The 18039-nt window shown below is 37.6% G+C and overlaps 1 protein-coding gene across 1 annotated transcript in view; it reads right to left on the reverse strand.

Moving 5' to 3' along the window:
- Positions 1-18039, reverse strand: part of iqgap1 (IQ motif containing GTPase activating protein 1) — a 303190-nt gene that overhangs the window by 70003 nt on the left and 215148 nt on the right. The window contains exons 24-26 of the mRNA XM_051920214.1: positions 3013-3168; positions 2209-2372; positions 142-366 (exon numbers count right to left, since the gene is read on the reverse strand). Of these exons, the coding sequence (XP_051776174.1) occupies positions 142-366; positions 2209-2372; positions 3013-3168 (545 nt within the window). The remainder of the gene's footprint in view (positions 1-141; positions 367-2208; positions 2373-3012; positions 3169-18039) is intronic.

An 18039-nucleotide genomic window follows, 5' to 3' on the forward strand; every position in this document is an offset into this window, starting at 1 on the left:
TGTTGACTGATTTACTGTACTTATAAAATGTTTCTTGTAAAAGTATTAAAAGAAGATATCTGATAAGGAACATGTTATATATTGCATTTCGTCGAAGATCCAAAGCTAAATATCTTAAAAAGTATGCAAAGTGTTTCTCACCTGGCTTCACCAGTCTGTGACTCCATCTGGTTGACCCAACTCTTGTAAATATCCACAGGGTCTGTTTTGATGTTGAGGGTTTTGTCATCCATAATCTCTTTCACCACTGGAGCCAGAATTTGTCTCAAGGCATTCTGCCCCCTAGTACCTCGGTTAAAGCTTACTACCATCTTTATTACAGTGGGATTTCCAGTAACAATCTCTTGGATGTGATCTACCTTTGACCTATTAATAATCATATGAGAAAAGCACTGTCAATAGCTGCAAACTGTAATTGTGCTTCTATGTATAGGTCTTTAATAAAAGGATGGGGGTCAGTTATACTTCTGTAACAAAACATCAAATCTTAACAGCATAGACAAGTTGCATCAGCCTAGGGATGACTTCATGGCTGAGTCAGCAGCAGTATAAGCTGGCATTTCATCATTTAAATTAACAGTATCAGTTTCAGCAGGAAAACTTACAAAAAAGACCAGCCTGTTACAGCAGCACAACCACAAGCTAGTGTAGCCAAAGTGTGATGTCATTCTAAAGATAGCAAGCTACTTAAGAGTGTTGAAATAACTACTTATCCATTTGATCAGTGCTACAATATGATACTTGGAGAGTCTGAATTCCACTGGAAAAATACTGTGGTTAAAAGTGGTTGGTAATATAAAAAGGCCTTTATATTACAGACTATAATGGTGAATAAAATGATAATTTATTTGTACCAGTAAGCTCATACCTGTGCAAAGCAGTCTTATGGAGGTTAGATATGTTTCTGTAACTTGCATACTAAGTCTGATACCCATTTTACTAGAAAAACATCTAGAATATTTGAATGTTTTGTCCTTAAACAGTTTTGTATAGTTGCATGAAACATGTTTACTTATAATATTTACAAAACTTAAATGAGTATAAATGGAAAAAGTAAAGGTAATTTGAAAATTATGCCCCCTGGTAACTGATACTGAGAAGCTGATACAATTCAACATGTTCGAGGTGGCTTAAGGGTATTTCAGTAACACAGCGCACAATGCTCTGCTATTAGTTAGTTGAAGCCAAGGTCAAATGAACATGGACGCTGCACTATAGGATTGCGCCATTATTGAAGAATACACCGCAATTGGATTTCTTTGGGTAGAAGCAATGAAACCTGATGAAATTCAGCAAAGGATGTTGGTTTCTGCAGATTGTTAAGCTGTTTGAATGCCTATCTTGCGCTAACTTTTCGATGCCTCAAGTAATCATGCACTATGGCATGTGCAGATCCATAGCTGATATCCAAATGTGCAGCAGCAGTGGACAATATTATCTGTTGGTCTCCTTTGATAAAAGCCATTCGCCATGTCAATGTGGGCTTGTGTGCATGATGCCAATGGTCGACCAGATTGAGCTTTGTCAGTTACACTTGTCCTTCCCACTTTAAACCCTACTACCTATTCATAAAGTTTTCACTGAGTCAAGCTGTAATGAGCCAGCACCCTTTGGTGAATTTCAGTAGGTTATACTCCATCTGCCAAAAGAAATTTCATTATGGTGCAATCATGCAGCACTGCCCATGTTCATTTGACCCTGGCTTCAACTAGACTAATGGTAGAGTACTGCTCTGTGCTTATTTGAACAACCTATACAGCATTGTGAACATGTTGTTTTGTTTCAGCTTCTATCCATTGTGGTTACTGTGTAATTTTCAAAATTGCCTTTACTTTTTAATTTACCCTTGAATAACGTAGGGATCATATATGCCAAGATTGACTGCAGTTATATAATTGACATAAAGATGTCAACCTCTTTGATAAATTATACGAATCTACATGGTATGCTAATTTGAGGATTGCAAAATGAAAGTACTGACATGATTAGTGTTGCATTTCATTCTCCATTGGTCAAAAATGCAGAACTGTCATTGTGATAGAACTATTACCCCAGCATAGCACTCCTTATTTTTCATTTTGGCTATACCACACACATAGAATAAAGTGACTTCATATTTTATTCAACTCAGTTTAACAATACTGAATGACAGAGAATCTTAAATGTTGGAATGCTATCCATGCTAATATAGTACCCCAGGAAACATACTTAATCTCTTCTTGCAGAGCTGTCTTGAAGAGCTTGAGAAGAAGGTATTCTTCACGCTGATTAGAAGCATAATTATATAGTGTAAAGATAACAGAGTCCATGAATTTGGTGGATTTATTTTGGGGCATCTGAAAGATGAGTTTAGCTAGATAGGTAGGGTTTGTCTGCAAACCAAACAGAAGAAAAACAACATATTAAAATAATAAACACATGACTTTTTTCATAGTTTGTTCACTGACAGGGACCATGAATGCTACAAATTTTCTTTACCTGTGAAAAGAAAAGTTTATGAACACTGTGTGAGGAGCTGAATTATGTATAAAAGGGAAACAAAGCCAATGAAGGCTGAGCATGAAAGAAAGTTGGAAGGAATGCAGATAAGAGCGATCAGATGGATATACAGAATGTCACCAAGTGAGAGGAAGACAAACACCAGGCTGGGAAAAAGACTTACGACTGAAGCAAAAGATGTTGTGTTTAACAGTAAAAGATTCAAGTGGAGCAAAAAGGCAGACGATAATAGACTCAGAAGGATGGTGGATATGAGTTCCAGTGTTTCATGGTGATGGCAGATGACATGAGCCTCATCCTAACAGATATCCAGGTACACAAAAGTGGAGCAAAATCTAAGTCATTCTAAGCAAATTACCTGAATTTGGACTAAAGATTTTAGAACCGTGTTAACACACTTGTTTTTCTAAAACTAAGAATTTTAAAAGTTTAGAATGTTTTCCAAACGGGACATTAATAAATAAAATAAAAAAAAAATTAAAAAAAAGACAGCATTCATTTGTACATCAGTACCTGCAGCAAGTAGAAAAGGTTCTGATAGGCCTCCAGCTTCTCTCGCTTCTCTTTGCTCAATGCCTTCAGGCCTCCTTTCTGCTTATTCATCATCATCATATCAGAGAGTTGGGATTTATTTTTTTTTGTCAGCTTCTTGCTGTGAGACACAACTTCCTAAGAAATGAGCACAATTAATATTGACAACAAGAACTGTAACCAAAACAACTAAAAAAAAAGGCAGTTAAATAAAAATGAAGCTAAAAGCTGAATGAAAAAAGAAAAATAAACAAATTAAAATCGCAGACTTAAAAACTAATAATTTTAAATTGGTGGAAATTTTTATAGGTGCATGAGTGCATGGGTATGAACAGAATTTTTCAGTAACGTAAAAAGCAGATGCGAGTGCGGAACACTCAGTAATCGATTATTAAATTTTGATATGAAAAGCTACATGCAAAGCTTTTGAAAATAGACATTCAAGTAACCCAATTAGTTTGTCTAATGTCCAACCATGAACATTATTCGATCACAGTTTTTTTTTTTTTTTTTTTTGCAACACAGAAAAGCACAACTAGATAACCAAATACTCCAACAAAAATCTCATTTGAAGAAAGAAATCACCATCTGATTGGAGTTCAAACTATTTAAATGAGAGAAGCGTCCCAAAGATGGCAGTTTAAGACGTATTTGCTCCACCCACAAGTAGACAAAATTTGTAACAATTATTATAGACTGGAAATCACAATATGTGAACTGTAACAGGTTTAAACAGCATAGCAGGAGTAGCTTTCTGTAATGTGCAACCACAAATACACAGTGGCTTTCAAAGTGTGTTAAATAACATTAACAATGGAGCTCAACTTACTTTAATACCAAGGCCCCATATCAGATTATATTTACAGTAAGCCTGAGAAGAATTCCCTCTGTGGTTATTTTTTTGAAGGTAGTAAATGCTTTTGATTAGTGGGGGTGTGTTTTTTTTACCCTTCACGGTCAGATAAGACTCTGGTGGATTCATCTGATTTAATCATGAATAAATAGAGGAATAAGAGAAAAAACACCAAAAACAAAGTACCCTTTTTATTGTGATTTATACCAATATAAAAATACAGTTTAAATGACCTTAAATAATTTAGTTGTAAAAGATAACCTAATATATTTTTTATAATGTAAGTTGCCAACATTTTTTCAAATAAAACTACAAGTCATGAGCTACAATCATCTTGAATAATGTATGAATGAATAAATGGTATGTGTCTGAATTTGTTAAATAAACATTTCACCCAAACAAATACTAAAGCGTGAGCTGTAATGCATAAAATTCTGTATTATTATAAACAAATATATAATTGCACTACTCAATAGTAAGTAGTGCTCACAGGGTAAAGTAACTCAAATTTTTTGCTCACTCCAACCTGGTCCTCAGAGGAAATATTTGTGATGACTTGCCTTCCTCTTCCCATTAACACTAGAATTACCAAAGCCTACGAAAAAAACTAGTACTATTGCCTTATAGTATGGCCTCCCTTGGTGGAATTTGAATGTGGGTCAGCATGGGTTTTCTTTAGGTGCTCCACTTTGATATCATAGTACAAGGACATGAAGGTTAGGTGAATAGGTGATACTGAATTGTTCTTAGCGTGTGATTGGGCGTGTATGTAAATGTGTCAATAAGCACAAGCAGCAAGCAGCCTGCGATCCCATCCCCCCACCACTGCAGGAAGGGCTAAAAGCTTTCTCAGCTCAAGCCTTGTTTATCTGGGAGTGAGGTACTGGGAGTTGTATAAGGTAAATAATATATCGTTATTTGGAACACAAGCATTTCACGTGTGTTTTGTGTCTACAAAGATCTATGCAAGTGTAGAATGACAGGAAATGCAAGAAATGTTGAACACATACCTAAAAGACAAACATTTTTTCATGTTTTAGTACTAATGACAAAATTTTGACATGAAGCGTATACTGTCTAAAGAATGAAGTCCAAATATCAAACAAGCACTTTCACTAAAGGTACAAATAACACAAAACAAGTATGCTTTTATTCAAGTCTATAACCGAAGAAAAAGAAATCAGTTATTGTACTTCCTTGCTACAACTTCTTTGGTAGAACTGTGGTAAGAACTGCTTACTCATAATCAACAGGCCACAGGTTCAAGCCTTGCAGTGTACCAAAATAAATGTTTTGAGTAGTGAGCTGCTCTTATTGTTACTATAATGCAATAAAAACATAAATTTGATTTGAGTCTGTAACAGCCAGTGTAAATGCAAGGTACTTGTAAAGGTTTGTATTTTTTTTATTCAGTTGCATGAATAGCAATGGTTTCTTGTGCTTACGGTCCCTTGAGTTTGAGACATGCACACTATATAAAGGGGTTCTGAAAATCCCATCTTGATACATCTGTACTTTCAAATGTCATTGTAGTGCCTTAAACATAACTGCAAGTACTTGCTCTGGCTCCCTGATATTACTTACAAATGTGAATGCACTCCGATCTCTCCAGAGGGGGGTGTATGGGCATCCACCACCACAATAGGGCCATCATGTACCTATGAGCCAGAAGTGGATGCAAGGCAGGAACAAGCCCCTTTGCATAGCATGGCAGTGGGACAGATCCTCAGTTGTATCAATAGATTACAGAGATAGAAAAACAAGTAGAATGTGCATCATACTCACACTATGTGAGCAATGGGCAACTTGTATCAGCATGGGAGTACATGGGTCACGGTTTGACAGCGGGATCAGCAGAGTTGATGTGCAACCAAGAAGACAGTTGGAAGATTCCGTGGCTGAACTGGTATATTACAGTAGCTGTAACAATGCATCAATTGTTAGGGTCAACACTCTAACAAACAACTTTTTCTGAATTTTGAAATGAAGTTTGAAGATGTTGGGTTTTGAACTTTACAAAAATAAAGCTTGTCTGTTTAGTGTCTTGCGTTTTATGTTCTAAACACAGAATGGAAGAAAGAAAAAAAAAAAAGGGCACAGACTGCTGGTGAACATGCCAAACTGTTAACCGTTCCAACAGCGCTGGCTCAGTCAGGCAATATACCATTTGCTGTCAGAAAAAGGGACAAGAACACTGAAAGATTGGCTCTCAGTTGATCAAGTAGACAGGGGAAGCAATTTCCAGTCATGTGGTGGGGTCCAGTCACAAGATCATCAACTGCAGTCAGCAAATCTGAAGCACCACATGATAAAAAGTTGTGTAAAGTGACATTGGCTTAAGATCCATTTGTAGAATACTCCAGATAACGTAACTCCAAGCATGAAGGCACTTAACCCGTCTCATAGCTCTCTACCCCATGTTGTGAACCCAAAGGGCAAAGGTACAGTATGCTATATGTCAAACATGAAACCATTTTTCAAATCAACTTTGTTTCCATTACAGAGTGAAGTGAGTTCACTTAGTATTGGCTGGAAAATGTTATCTTTATACGCAAAAGGTGGTAGGAATTATAGTCATTTAACCTTACTTTCCAGATATTGCTTGTTTATTGATGGTACCTTCGCAGTGACAAATTAAGCAGATATGTAGCAGATATGTAGCATTCAGTCAATGTTATCAACCAAGCCGACATTACTCATACAAGTTTAATTTTAATCAGGTAATTAGTATTGATCTTTCCTCATTGGTTGTGCAGTGTTGCAGAGCGCATTGTCACAATATCGTGATGAACTTCTCTATGTTAAATGCTTGATTGATAGTATATGAACGGACTATAGAAATCTGCTACAGTATTGCAGAATTTATAAGAGGGGATAGTGACGTGCTGTGCTTGGGAGCTCATCAGTACTGTTAATTTTGAATTACACCATTCCGCTTCTGCTCTGTATTGAAATAAACTCTGGCAATAGGTATGTGTGCACTGAACTTTCTGTATCTAACATTGCCATGATTAACAAATGGTTTATCAGTGGTAAAGCATTAGAACCATCTAATTTATTGCACACTGTAATCCTGATGATAGGTCTAGTAAAGTTTTTATTATAATAATTAGTTTTTATTGTGTGTTATTTTATTATTGTTATTATCATATTCCTGTGATTAGTAGGCACCATATAAATAAATTGCTAATTTGGTTAATGTCTGTATGGAGTTTGCATGTTCTGCCAATGTGTGCATGGACTAAGTGTTCATAACTTCCAATATCCAAATATTATTAAATAGCTGGAAATTAGAAGTGTATCATTAAGTATTCTAAAATTGCCAAAATCTGTTTATTCCTACATGTACTGTTAAATTACATCTTCCCAGTTTCAGCTCACAGAGTGTTCCCTAGGTTTTACTTGCTGCTTAGGAAAAGATCTGAGATGTTCCTACAACAGATGGTAAAAAAATTATTGTACATAGTTTATACATGGAAAAACCTTCATTTCTATTTCTGCCATCACACTTGCGAATAGGGGACAGCTAGTGACTGCAATTCTACTGCCGCTCCAGGGGCTAGCTATTGTGTCCTAAGCCTGCCTCTCTCTTCCTCTGACGTCATCCACCTGGATCCACCCCTTCCTATCCGAAGGGCCCAAAACCAGAAGCTCCGCCATATTGGGACAGTTTTGTTTTAAACTCACAACTGCAGAAATGACTCCACAATAATTGTATATGTTTATTGATTTTGCTGGAACCAATTTTACCAGGTGGCCGGGCTGACACCCCAACTCTTTATTGTCCTTTCTTTCTGTTACAGTGGTGGACAGGATTTTGTTTCTAGGATGACAGAGCAACAGAACATGATGGCCCTACTTTAGGACATGGCAAATGAACTCCATGCATTAAAGGCCTAAGCTGGGAAACCACAGGTGGTTTACCGGTTGCCGAGGTGGAGGGACATGGTCAAATGCATGTTGCTTTCCAGTAGGAATGACTGATTGGTCTGTCCCAAATATGTTGCCATTACACACTGAAGATGATATTAAGACGTACTTTCTAGTATTTGCGCGTACGGCTACCCGTCATCATTGGGAGTGAACGGAGTGTATGCACATACTAGTGCTGTTGTTGAAGGGACTGGCTCAACAGGCTTATTATGACGTCTATGAGTGGGTCACTGTGGATTATGACCAACTCAAAGTTGGGTTGCTGCTAAGGTACAGAGTTCGTCAGGAGGTGCAGGGAGGAGATTATCAGGAGTGGAAGTTTGACCGAGAGTGGCCAGCTTACTCCCAAATATTTGAACTGTGGGGCTGAGTCAGACATTGGCTATGGCCAGAAATGAATGATCCCCAAAAGGTAGTTGAGATCATAACCTGTGACCTTCTGGTGAATACCCTTCCCCCATTACCTTGCCCAGCTGATCTGATGGCTGGAATATAGCACCATTTATGACACTGCAGCCTTGTGCAGCACCGGGCAGCCTCAAAAACTGAGCACTTGGAACGGCTTGTTGAACTCCACAAGTTCCCAATGGGGTGTGTCGTCATTACAATGCTTGCCTTCTGCGAGACGGAAATATCAGAAACACCAAAAGAGGAGCACATGCCCCTTCCCATCTGCTGCAAGTGTGGGGGAGGAGAGCCATCCCTCCTCGACTTGTCCCTGCTTCAATGAGCCAATTGACTGACGTGAGATGTATTGTTTAAATGCTATTTCACTATCCCTTCCTTACACTGGGCTGGTAGTTATCAATGGGCACAGGGTCACACCTCTTATAGACAACGGCAGCAACATTTCCATTGTTGAATATATGCTACCACAACAATGGAAATCTGGAGTAGCCAATTCCAAAAACATAGCACAGCAACCGGAGGCCTCTTTGCACATGTTGGCATCCCTAAGAAGTCCGAATGCACCTTTCACCATGTTTAGGGAGGCTGCCAAATTACTCAGAACTAAGCACTTACAAACCCCAGTGTATCATCCTCAAACTGACAGTTTAGTAGAGCGGTTTATTCAAATGCTCAAATAGATGCAGCACAAGGTGGCCAGAGAGGATGGGAAGAATTAGGATCAGCTACTCCCCATCATGCTATTTGCATACCAGGAAGTCCCACAAGCCTCCTTCTCCTCGTTTGAGTTATTGTATGGACGACAACTCCAGGGATTAGCAGACATTCTAAAAGAAGATTGGGAGGAAGAGGTATTCTCCTCCACTAACATTCTGGAACATATTGCAGTTATGTGATAGATCTGGGGAAAAAAAAAAAAACAAAAAAAAAAACACACCTATTCTAAAAAAAAAAAAACATGGTGCATGCACAAGCAGCATAGATTCACAATTATGATTGTGGCTTAACACTTTCAGAGTTCCATTCCAGAGATCACGTTCCCCATTCTCACTTTACATTTCAATGAAATTAAGGAGAGTGAACCCACCAAATCGCTGAAAAGTGGAATAAGTATACCATGTGAATTTTTTTTTTTAATTTTATTGTAATCATTCCATACAAATAGATCAATTTTTATAAAAAATAGGATTGAAAACAAATCAACCCCCACCCTGAGAAAGAGAGCATGGCCAATGGAGTAAAGCTTGTAAAAATAAATAAACTGATGAGTTTAATAGGCAGATAAAGCACTGAGGAAGTAGATTCTCTTCCCATTTCGTATTCTTCTCCATTTATCTTTAAGATCTTATTCTAAAATATTATTGAATAGATCCTGCCAGGTTTTGAAAAAGGTCTGCACAGATCCTCTAACTGAGAATTTGATTTTTTCTAATTTCAAATAGTATAAAACCTCAGTTACCCACTGACTGAAAACAGGAGAGTTAGGATTCTTCCAGTTTAGCAAAAGAAGTCTGCGTGCCACTAGGGTAGTGAAGGCAATCACAGTTTGTTTGTCCTTCTACACTTTAAGCCCATCTGGAAGAACACCAAACACAGCTGTTAATGGGTTAGGAGGGATTGTGACACCAAGGCTGTCTGAAAGGCACTTAAAAATTTTTGTCCAGAATGACGTTAATTTGGTGCAGGCCCAAAACATGTGACCCAGTGAGGCTGGAACTTGATTGCAGCGTTCGCAGGTTGGATCTTGCCCTGGAAACATTTTGGACAGTTTTAAGCGAGACAGATGTGCTCGGTATATAATTTTGAGTTGAAAAATTGTATGCTTTGCACATATGGAGCTTGAGTGAATTCTCTGCATTGCTACCTTCAACTCCTTTTCTGATATGTTGAGTAAGAGATCCTTTTCCCATTGTCCTCTTGGGTCTTTGAAAGGAAAGGAATGTAAAATAATTTTTTACATTGCAGAAATGCTGTCTGAGTCCTCGAAACTGAGCAATATTTTTTCCAGCATAGAGGAAGGTGCGAGATGAGGAAAATTGGGCAGGTTCTGTTTAACTAAGTTTCTAATTTGAAGATAGTGAAAGAAATGTGTTGCTGGAATGTTAAATTTGGAATGTAATTGTTCATAGGATACAAAGATGTTGTCTATATAAAGATCTTTAAGCAATTTAATCCCAAATGTTTTCCAGATATTAAAAACTGCTTTTGTTTGCGAGGGTTGAAAAAGGTGGTTCTCATGCAGAGGTGGCACAGATAAAAGATTCTCCATCTTAAAATGCTTCCTACATTCGTTACATATTCTAAGTGAGTGAAGCACAATTGGGTTATTAGTATATTGGCGATAACCCGCATTTATTAGGGCACAAAGCAGGGAATATAAAGAAGTACTGCAGGATTTTATTTCTATTGCGGATCAAGCCTGTGTATGTTCATCTATTTGTGTCCAGGTTTTTATAGCTTGTATGTTTGCTGCCCAGTAATAAAACTGAAAGTTAGGTAGAGCCATGCCACCTTCTGCCTTAGGTCTTTGTAGGGTGGCTCTTTGGATATGTGAATGTTTAAAGTTCCAAATAAATGAGGTTATGGTTGAATTTAATTGCTTAAAAAATTATTTATTGATGTATATTGGAATGCTTTGAAATAAAAAGAGAAGCTTAAGAAGGATATTCATCTTAACAATGTTAATTCTTCCAGCTAGAGTGAGATGGAGGGTTGACTATCTATGCAAGTCTTGCTTAATTTTTTCCATACAGATGGCGAAATTTTGTTGATAAAGAGCTTTATGTTTACTTGTGATATTTACCTCTAGGTATTTAGACTGATCTGCAATAAAAAAAGGGAAGGTGTCTAATCTAATATCGTATGCTTGAGAATTCACTGGAAAGAGCACACTTTTATTCAAATTAATTCTGAAACCAGAGCTCTTTTGAAATTCTGTAAGTGCTGTTAAGACTGCAGGCACAGTATTTTGTAGGTCTGATATATACAGTACTATATCATCTGCATATACAGAAATTTTCTGTTCAAGTCAATAATTTCTGATAATCCCCTTTATCTGATAAGCATTTCGACAGTGAACTGCCAGTGGTTCAAAGACGATTACAAATAGCAGTGGTGACAAGGGTCATCCTTGTCTGGTACGACATTCTAGTTTAATGTTGTCTGAACAAATGTTGTTAATACAAACTGAAGCTTCTGGTTTGGTACACTGTAGTTTGATCCATGCACAAATGTTCGGGCCAAACTCAAATTTCTCTAATGTAGTGAAAAGGTATTTCCATTCAATCATATCAAATGCTTTTTCTGCATCCAACGATATCATCTCTGGGGTGTTTGACTTTGCAGGTGAATACAGTACATCAAACAGGCGTCAAAGATTGGAAGCTAAGTGTCGGCCTTTAATAAATCCAGTTTGATCTGATGATATTACCGAAAGCAGCACTCTCTCCATCCTTCTAGCTAGGGCTTTGGAGAGTATTTTAACATCACTAAATCAGAAGTGAAATTGGTCTGTATGATGCACATTGTAATAAGTCCTTATTTTGTTTAGGAAAGACGGTGATTAATGCTTGGCGAAAAGTTTGAGGTAGAATTTGATTGTGTCTAGCTTCTGTAAATGTTGCTAATAAGAGGGGTAGCCATCAGGGCCTGCTGCTTTCCCGAATTCTGATAGTTTATACAGTTCCTCTGCACTAAAAGTATCTATTTGTGGTATCGGTAATGTATCCAGAAATGCATTAGATTGTGTGTTGTCTTCTTTAAACTCAGTAGAATATAAGGATGTATAGTAGTCTTTAAATGTGTGCATTATATTTTTAGGGTCAATGATTTTATCTCCGTTCGTGTTGGTGATTGCTGGGATTGCATTGCAAAATTCTTGCTTGTAGATTTGTTGAGCTAAGAAGCTTATTAGCTTTCTCTCCATGTTCATAGTAATGATGCCTTGATTTTAAAATTAGTTATTCAGTTTCTTTGGTTGTTAAGAGGTTGAGCTCTGAATGCAGAGCCTGCCTTTTCCTATGAAGAGCCTCACTTGGACACCTGGCATGTTGTTCATCTATTCTAGTAATTTCGCTGGTTAGCTCTGATACCTTCTTGGTTTTTAATTTATTTCTGTGGGAAAGATATGAAATAATCTGTCCTATTAAGAAGGCCTTTAGAGTTTCCCAGAGTATTCCTGCAGAGACCTCTGAGGATGCATTTGTCTCTAGGAAGAAACTGATTTGTTTTGATATAAATTCTGTACAGTTCTCATCTGCTAATAGAAGAGGGTTAAAATGCCAGCTGCGAGTTGAGTGTGTGGGGCATAATGATTTTAGCTCCAAGATCAGTGGGGCATGGTCAAAAATAACAATAGCGTCGTACTTGCAAGATTTAATCTTAGGCAAGAAATTATTATCTATAAAGAAATAATCAGTTCTTGAGTAGCAATGATGCACTGGTGAGTAGAATGAATATGTTCATGAGTTTGGGTTTAGAAACCTCCAAGGGTCTGATAAGTTGTGGTCAGTTAAAAACTGTAATTGTCTTTGCAGTGTTAGATATCATCCTCCCTGTGACAGGAGACCTATCTAAGAGTCGATTTAAAACACAATTAAAGTTCCCAGCCATTATAATTTTATGAGTGTTCAAATTGGGATGGATGTAAATACATTTTGCATGAATTCCCTATCATCGACATTGGGTGCATAACCATTTATCAAAATCACTTTACAGTTAAATAAATTGCCGCATCCTGTCATGGCATGGCAAGAAGATGATATTACCTGCTGTCTGATCCGCTTGCAGTGATATGGGTACAATAATTATACATCCTTTTCTCTTCTCGGACACTTTTTATGTTAATGTTTTATTTACAATTACAGTAATCCCTCCTCCATCGCGGGGGTTGCGTTCCAGAGCCACCCGCGAAATAAGAAAATCCGCGAAGTAGAAACCATATGTTTATATGGTTATTTTTATATTGTCATGCTTGGGTCACAGATTTGCGCAGAAACACAGGAGGTTGTAGAGAGACAGGAACGTTATTCAAACACTGCAAACAAACATTTGTCTCTTTTTCAAAAGTTTAAACTGTGCTCCATGACAAGACAGAGATGACAGTTCTGTCTCACAATTAAAAGAATGCAAACATATCTTCCTCTTCAAAGGAGCAAACAAATCAATAGGGCTGTTTGCTTTTAAGTATGCGAAGCACCGCGGCTCAAAGCTGTTGAAGGCGGCAGCTCACACCCTCTCCGTCAGGAGCAGAGAGAGAGAGAGAGAGAGAGACAGATAAAAAAATCAATACGTGCCCTTCGTGCTTTTAAGTATGCGAAGCACCGTGCTGCATGTCGCTTCACGAAGCAGCTGCACAGAAGGCAGCCAACGTGAAGATAATCTTTCAGCATTTTTAGACGAGCGTCCGTATCGTCTAGGTGTGCGAACAGCCCCCCTGCTCAATCCCCCTACGTCAGGATCAGAAAAAGTCAGCGCAAGAGAGAGAGAGAGAGAGAGAGAGAGAAAAGTAAGCTGGGTAGCTTCTCAGCCATCTGCCAATAGTGTCCCTTGTATGAAATCAACTGGGCAAACCAACTGAGGAAGCATGTACCAGAAATTAAAAGACCCATTGTCCGCAGAAATCCGCGAACCAGCAAAAAATCCGTGATATATATTTAAATATGCTTACATATAAAATCTGCGATAGAGTGAAGCCGCGAAAGGCGAAGCGCGATATAGCGAGGGATCACTGTATAGGCGTATGTGTGGAAGAAATTAAAGTAGTTTTTTTTAAATTTTTTTTTACTATTCTAAAGGAAACTGTTTAACATCATACCCTTGGTTTATTGTTATTGTTATTATTGCATTAGGGTTTACCATGTTTATCCAGGGCCACTTTTTAACACCATTCCCTGGGTTTACTGTCTTAATATTTCAAGACTGTTGAAGATTATATTTTATGCTTATAGTATTTAGACTATCGACAATAGATATCTGTACTTTTTAATCCTCAAATGCCGCTGCTGGGGGCTTGTTTTGTTTTGGACGTGCTCTGTCTCTAGGTATGTCAGAGGACTGGGACTTTGTGAAGTGGGGTCCAGGCTCATGTGGGGAAGCAAAATCGGGGGGTGGGGGGATAAGGGGGGGGGGAGAGAATGAGAAAAAGCTATATCTAAGCTATCCTTTTAATCCTTATAACTACCAACGTAACAATAGGCTGCATGGCAATAATTCGTGGGAAAATTGGAAATTAAGGTTAAAGCTGTCTCACTTCCAGTTAAGACTACAAAATGACATCAAAAATTCAGAATCAGTGTCTCCATGATGGGACATTTAACTTCGTGAGCTGGAATGTTAAAGGCCTGAATCACGAATTAAAGAGAAAGAAAGCATTCTCTCATGTTAAAATAGTATTTTTTACAAGAGACCCACTTACTAAGCAAGGATCAGTTCCGGCTGCAAAAAGACTGGACTGACCAAATGTTCCATTACAGCTTTACAAAGAAAACTAGAGGTGTGGGAAGGACTAGCGGAAGGACAGGGTCCCTGACAACCTTGTTCTTACTTTGCTCATAAAATGACCCTTAATTTCAGCATGGATTTAATGCCCAAACGGCGACAGGAGATTGATGCAGGTATCTTCTCTGTCCCGAAAGTACCTCTCCGATTGTGCAAGACATCATCACAGACCCAGGAGTTGTCATACGATAACACCCATAACACTTCCTTGAGCCAAAGCTGAAAGGGAGCTTGAGATCTAGAGAATGCAAAATCTTGCTGTAATTGTGGAAAGTTTTAATCCCTTTTTTAGCCCCATCATCCTGCTCTGAAAGCTGGATGGCAGTTGGCGCTTCTGCAATGACTTCCACTGGCTTAATCAAGTCTCCCAATTTGATGCTTACTCAATGCTAAGCATGGATAAGCTCTTCGAGTGACTCAGGAAAGCTCAATATCTGACTACTCTTGACATGACAAAATAGTATCTGTAAAGAAGAAGACTGTGTTTAGGACCCCTAACAGCCATTTGCAATATCATGTCTTCCTACTGTATTTGCATGGGGCACCAGCGACCTTCCAGTGTCTGGTGGGTAGTGCTACAACCCCACAACACCTATAGTGCCACCTACTTGGATGACATTGTCCTCTATTCTGGCACATGGGAGGAACACGTATGACAAGTGTGCACGGTGCTCTCTGGTGGTCTCTGGTTCAACATGTTTCTTTGGGTTGATGGAGGTCAAATATTTAGGGTACCTAGTCGGCAGAGGTACGGTCAGACCATAAAGCACTAAAGTAATTACCACCATGAAAATGGTTCTGTCCACAGACCAAGCAGCAGTTCCAAGTCTTTCTGGGTTTATTGGTAGACTACCACCAGTTTGTTCTCCATTGCTCTGAGAGGGCGTCAAACTTGACAGATCTTACAAAAAAGCGGGACACTATTATGGTGGTATGGGATGCTAAAACTGACGCCACATTCCGACTTATTGATAACTTATGACTTTTCAGGTCAATGTACTGTGTTGAACACCCCATCATGTTCCTGGGCAGGAAACAACTGGACTAGGACACAAGGTATGCAGCTGTGGAAAGAGAGGACCTGGCGATAAAGTGGGTTATTGACCAGCTGAGGTAATACATCCTGGGGTGTGAATTCACTTTTGTGACTAACCATGCACCCTAGCAGTGGATGGCACTTCACAAAAAGTCGAATCCGTGGGACTGTAATCCTTGCCTGAAGAAGGGGCCTGAGTTGCCTCGAAAGCTTGCATATTGTAATCTTTTTAGTTAGCCAATAAAAGGTGTCATTTTGCTTGGCTTTTCTCTACATTTAAAAGTTGATAGATATCCAAGTTTTGTACCTAATACTTGCATGCAAAATTTGGTTGACCCAAGTGAAAGCATACTCAAATTATCATGTTCACACACACACACATATAATTCAAAAAATAGCACTTCTGGACTCAGGGAGGTCTAAAACGTCAAGATTAATCAAAATTTTGAAATCAAGCTTTTGGACGTTTACAATACTTTCCCTATATTTCGTATACAAGAAAGTAAAAAAAGGAAGCGTTTTTAAAATTAAATAGCTATTTGCTTAAACTTGTTGCAGGCTAAAGAAACATGACATCAGAGCACACACATCAGATTCTGCATTTTTTTTTCATTATACAGGACAGCCTTGAACTGTCAGTTTATCATGAGAAAATTTGGTTCTGTCGCAGACAGTAAAACTGAATGTATTACGTTGATATGAATGAACGATGTACAATTTGACAACTATACAGAAAACGTATTATGTCTATATGGTCATTGCAGTGTGCAATACAACACTAAAAGTTAATTTTTGAAAGAAAAAAAAAACTAATTAGAAAATGGGAAAAACAGACTAAATCTCTCATTACAAAATTTTCCATTGTGTCTGTGTTATTCAGCCTTGACCACTCCTCTCCACACCACTCGCCCAATCAGTACTCCTACTGCACACATCCTCCTCTTTTTACCACCCTGTGACACTTTCAGTGCTAATTTGCCCTTCAACGCAGTTGGATATAATGGCAAGGCAAAAATGTAAATTATCTATTCAAGAACACTGAATTTTATAACGGGGAAAGAGTTGATAATGAATGTTGCAAAAAAGAAAATGAACAAAAAAGATCTACATATAAAAAAAATCAACAACAAAGAGAATCATCCAATAAACAAAAAGAGAAAGATATCCTGAACAATATTCGAAACAGAAATGCAAAAATGCAAGTTTATAGAATGTAAGTTAGAGGATAAAGTAATTCATATTTTTTTGAAGAGGCATGTAACAATGTAATTTAATTTACTTACTTTTTATTATGGTTTACTTTTTTACTTATACTTTCACTTTCTTACTTTTTACTACATTTTATTATACATTGGTATTTAAAATAGACAGTTGCAGCGAAATACTCAAGTAAACTGATTTTCTATCAATAATAAGTAAGGACCAAACTGTCTTCCTCTCACTCCCACCATACTATTCTATATGCCATCTTTTTAAATACAATCGCTTCCTCTAATGAAGACGTGCCCCGATGTCTGGGGTGGGCAAGTGAAGCCCCCCTAGTAAAAACTAGAAAAATAAAATTAAAAACCTGTCTTAAAACTGGAAAAAACACTACTATAAACAACCTTGGGCTCAAAAATGACCATTTTTGGCAGGCTTAAAAGACTGTCCAAGGGCATAAACCCATACTTACCCAATCCAGGGCAATATAGATATACCAATACCTATCTCTTATTCTACAAACTAGAAGGTCTACCAATTTTATTAAAGCCACATAATTGAAACTATTGTGGGATCACTGTAAAATATTTATTAAAAATAAAAATAAAACTAAGCCAGATCATTTCAGCATCAAATACAGTAAATTATTGCTGAATGGACAACAATAAAGCAATTAATGCGAAAAAGATTTATACAGATGTAAAGCCTATACTGTAATGTCATATATACATTAGAAAAAAATAAAGCTGTTTAAAGCTTTGTCTTTTTGCTAAACTCTTTTCCTATTGCTGATGATAACTGAAGCTAATCACAGGAAGGTCTAGTGAAAATATTGCTTCTCGTTTATTTAAAAAGAACCAATAATATTGCAAATATACAGTATCTTGTTTACCTAATTACTTATTCCTAGATAGCTTCCATTATGACTGTGACTGGTTTTATATATATATATATATATATATATATATATATATATATATAACATATAAATAAAATATATATATACACACATACATATAAAAAAGATCAAGTGACAAATGATGTGTGACGGATTACAATTCAGCATTGATTTGTAATA

Source organism: Erpetoichthys calabaricus, chromosome 17, assembly GCF_900747795.2.
Source record: "Erpetoichthys calabaricus chromosome 17, fErpCal1.3, whole genome shotgun sequence".
Taxonomy (NCBI): Eukaryota; Metazoa; Chordata; class Cladistia; order Polypteriformes; family Polypteridae; genus Erpetoichthys; species Erpetoichthys calabaricus.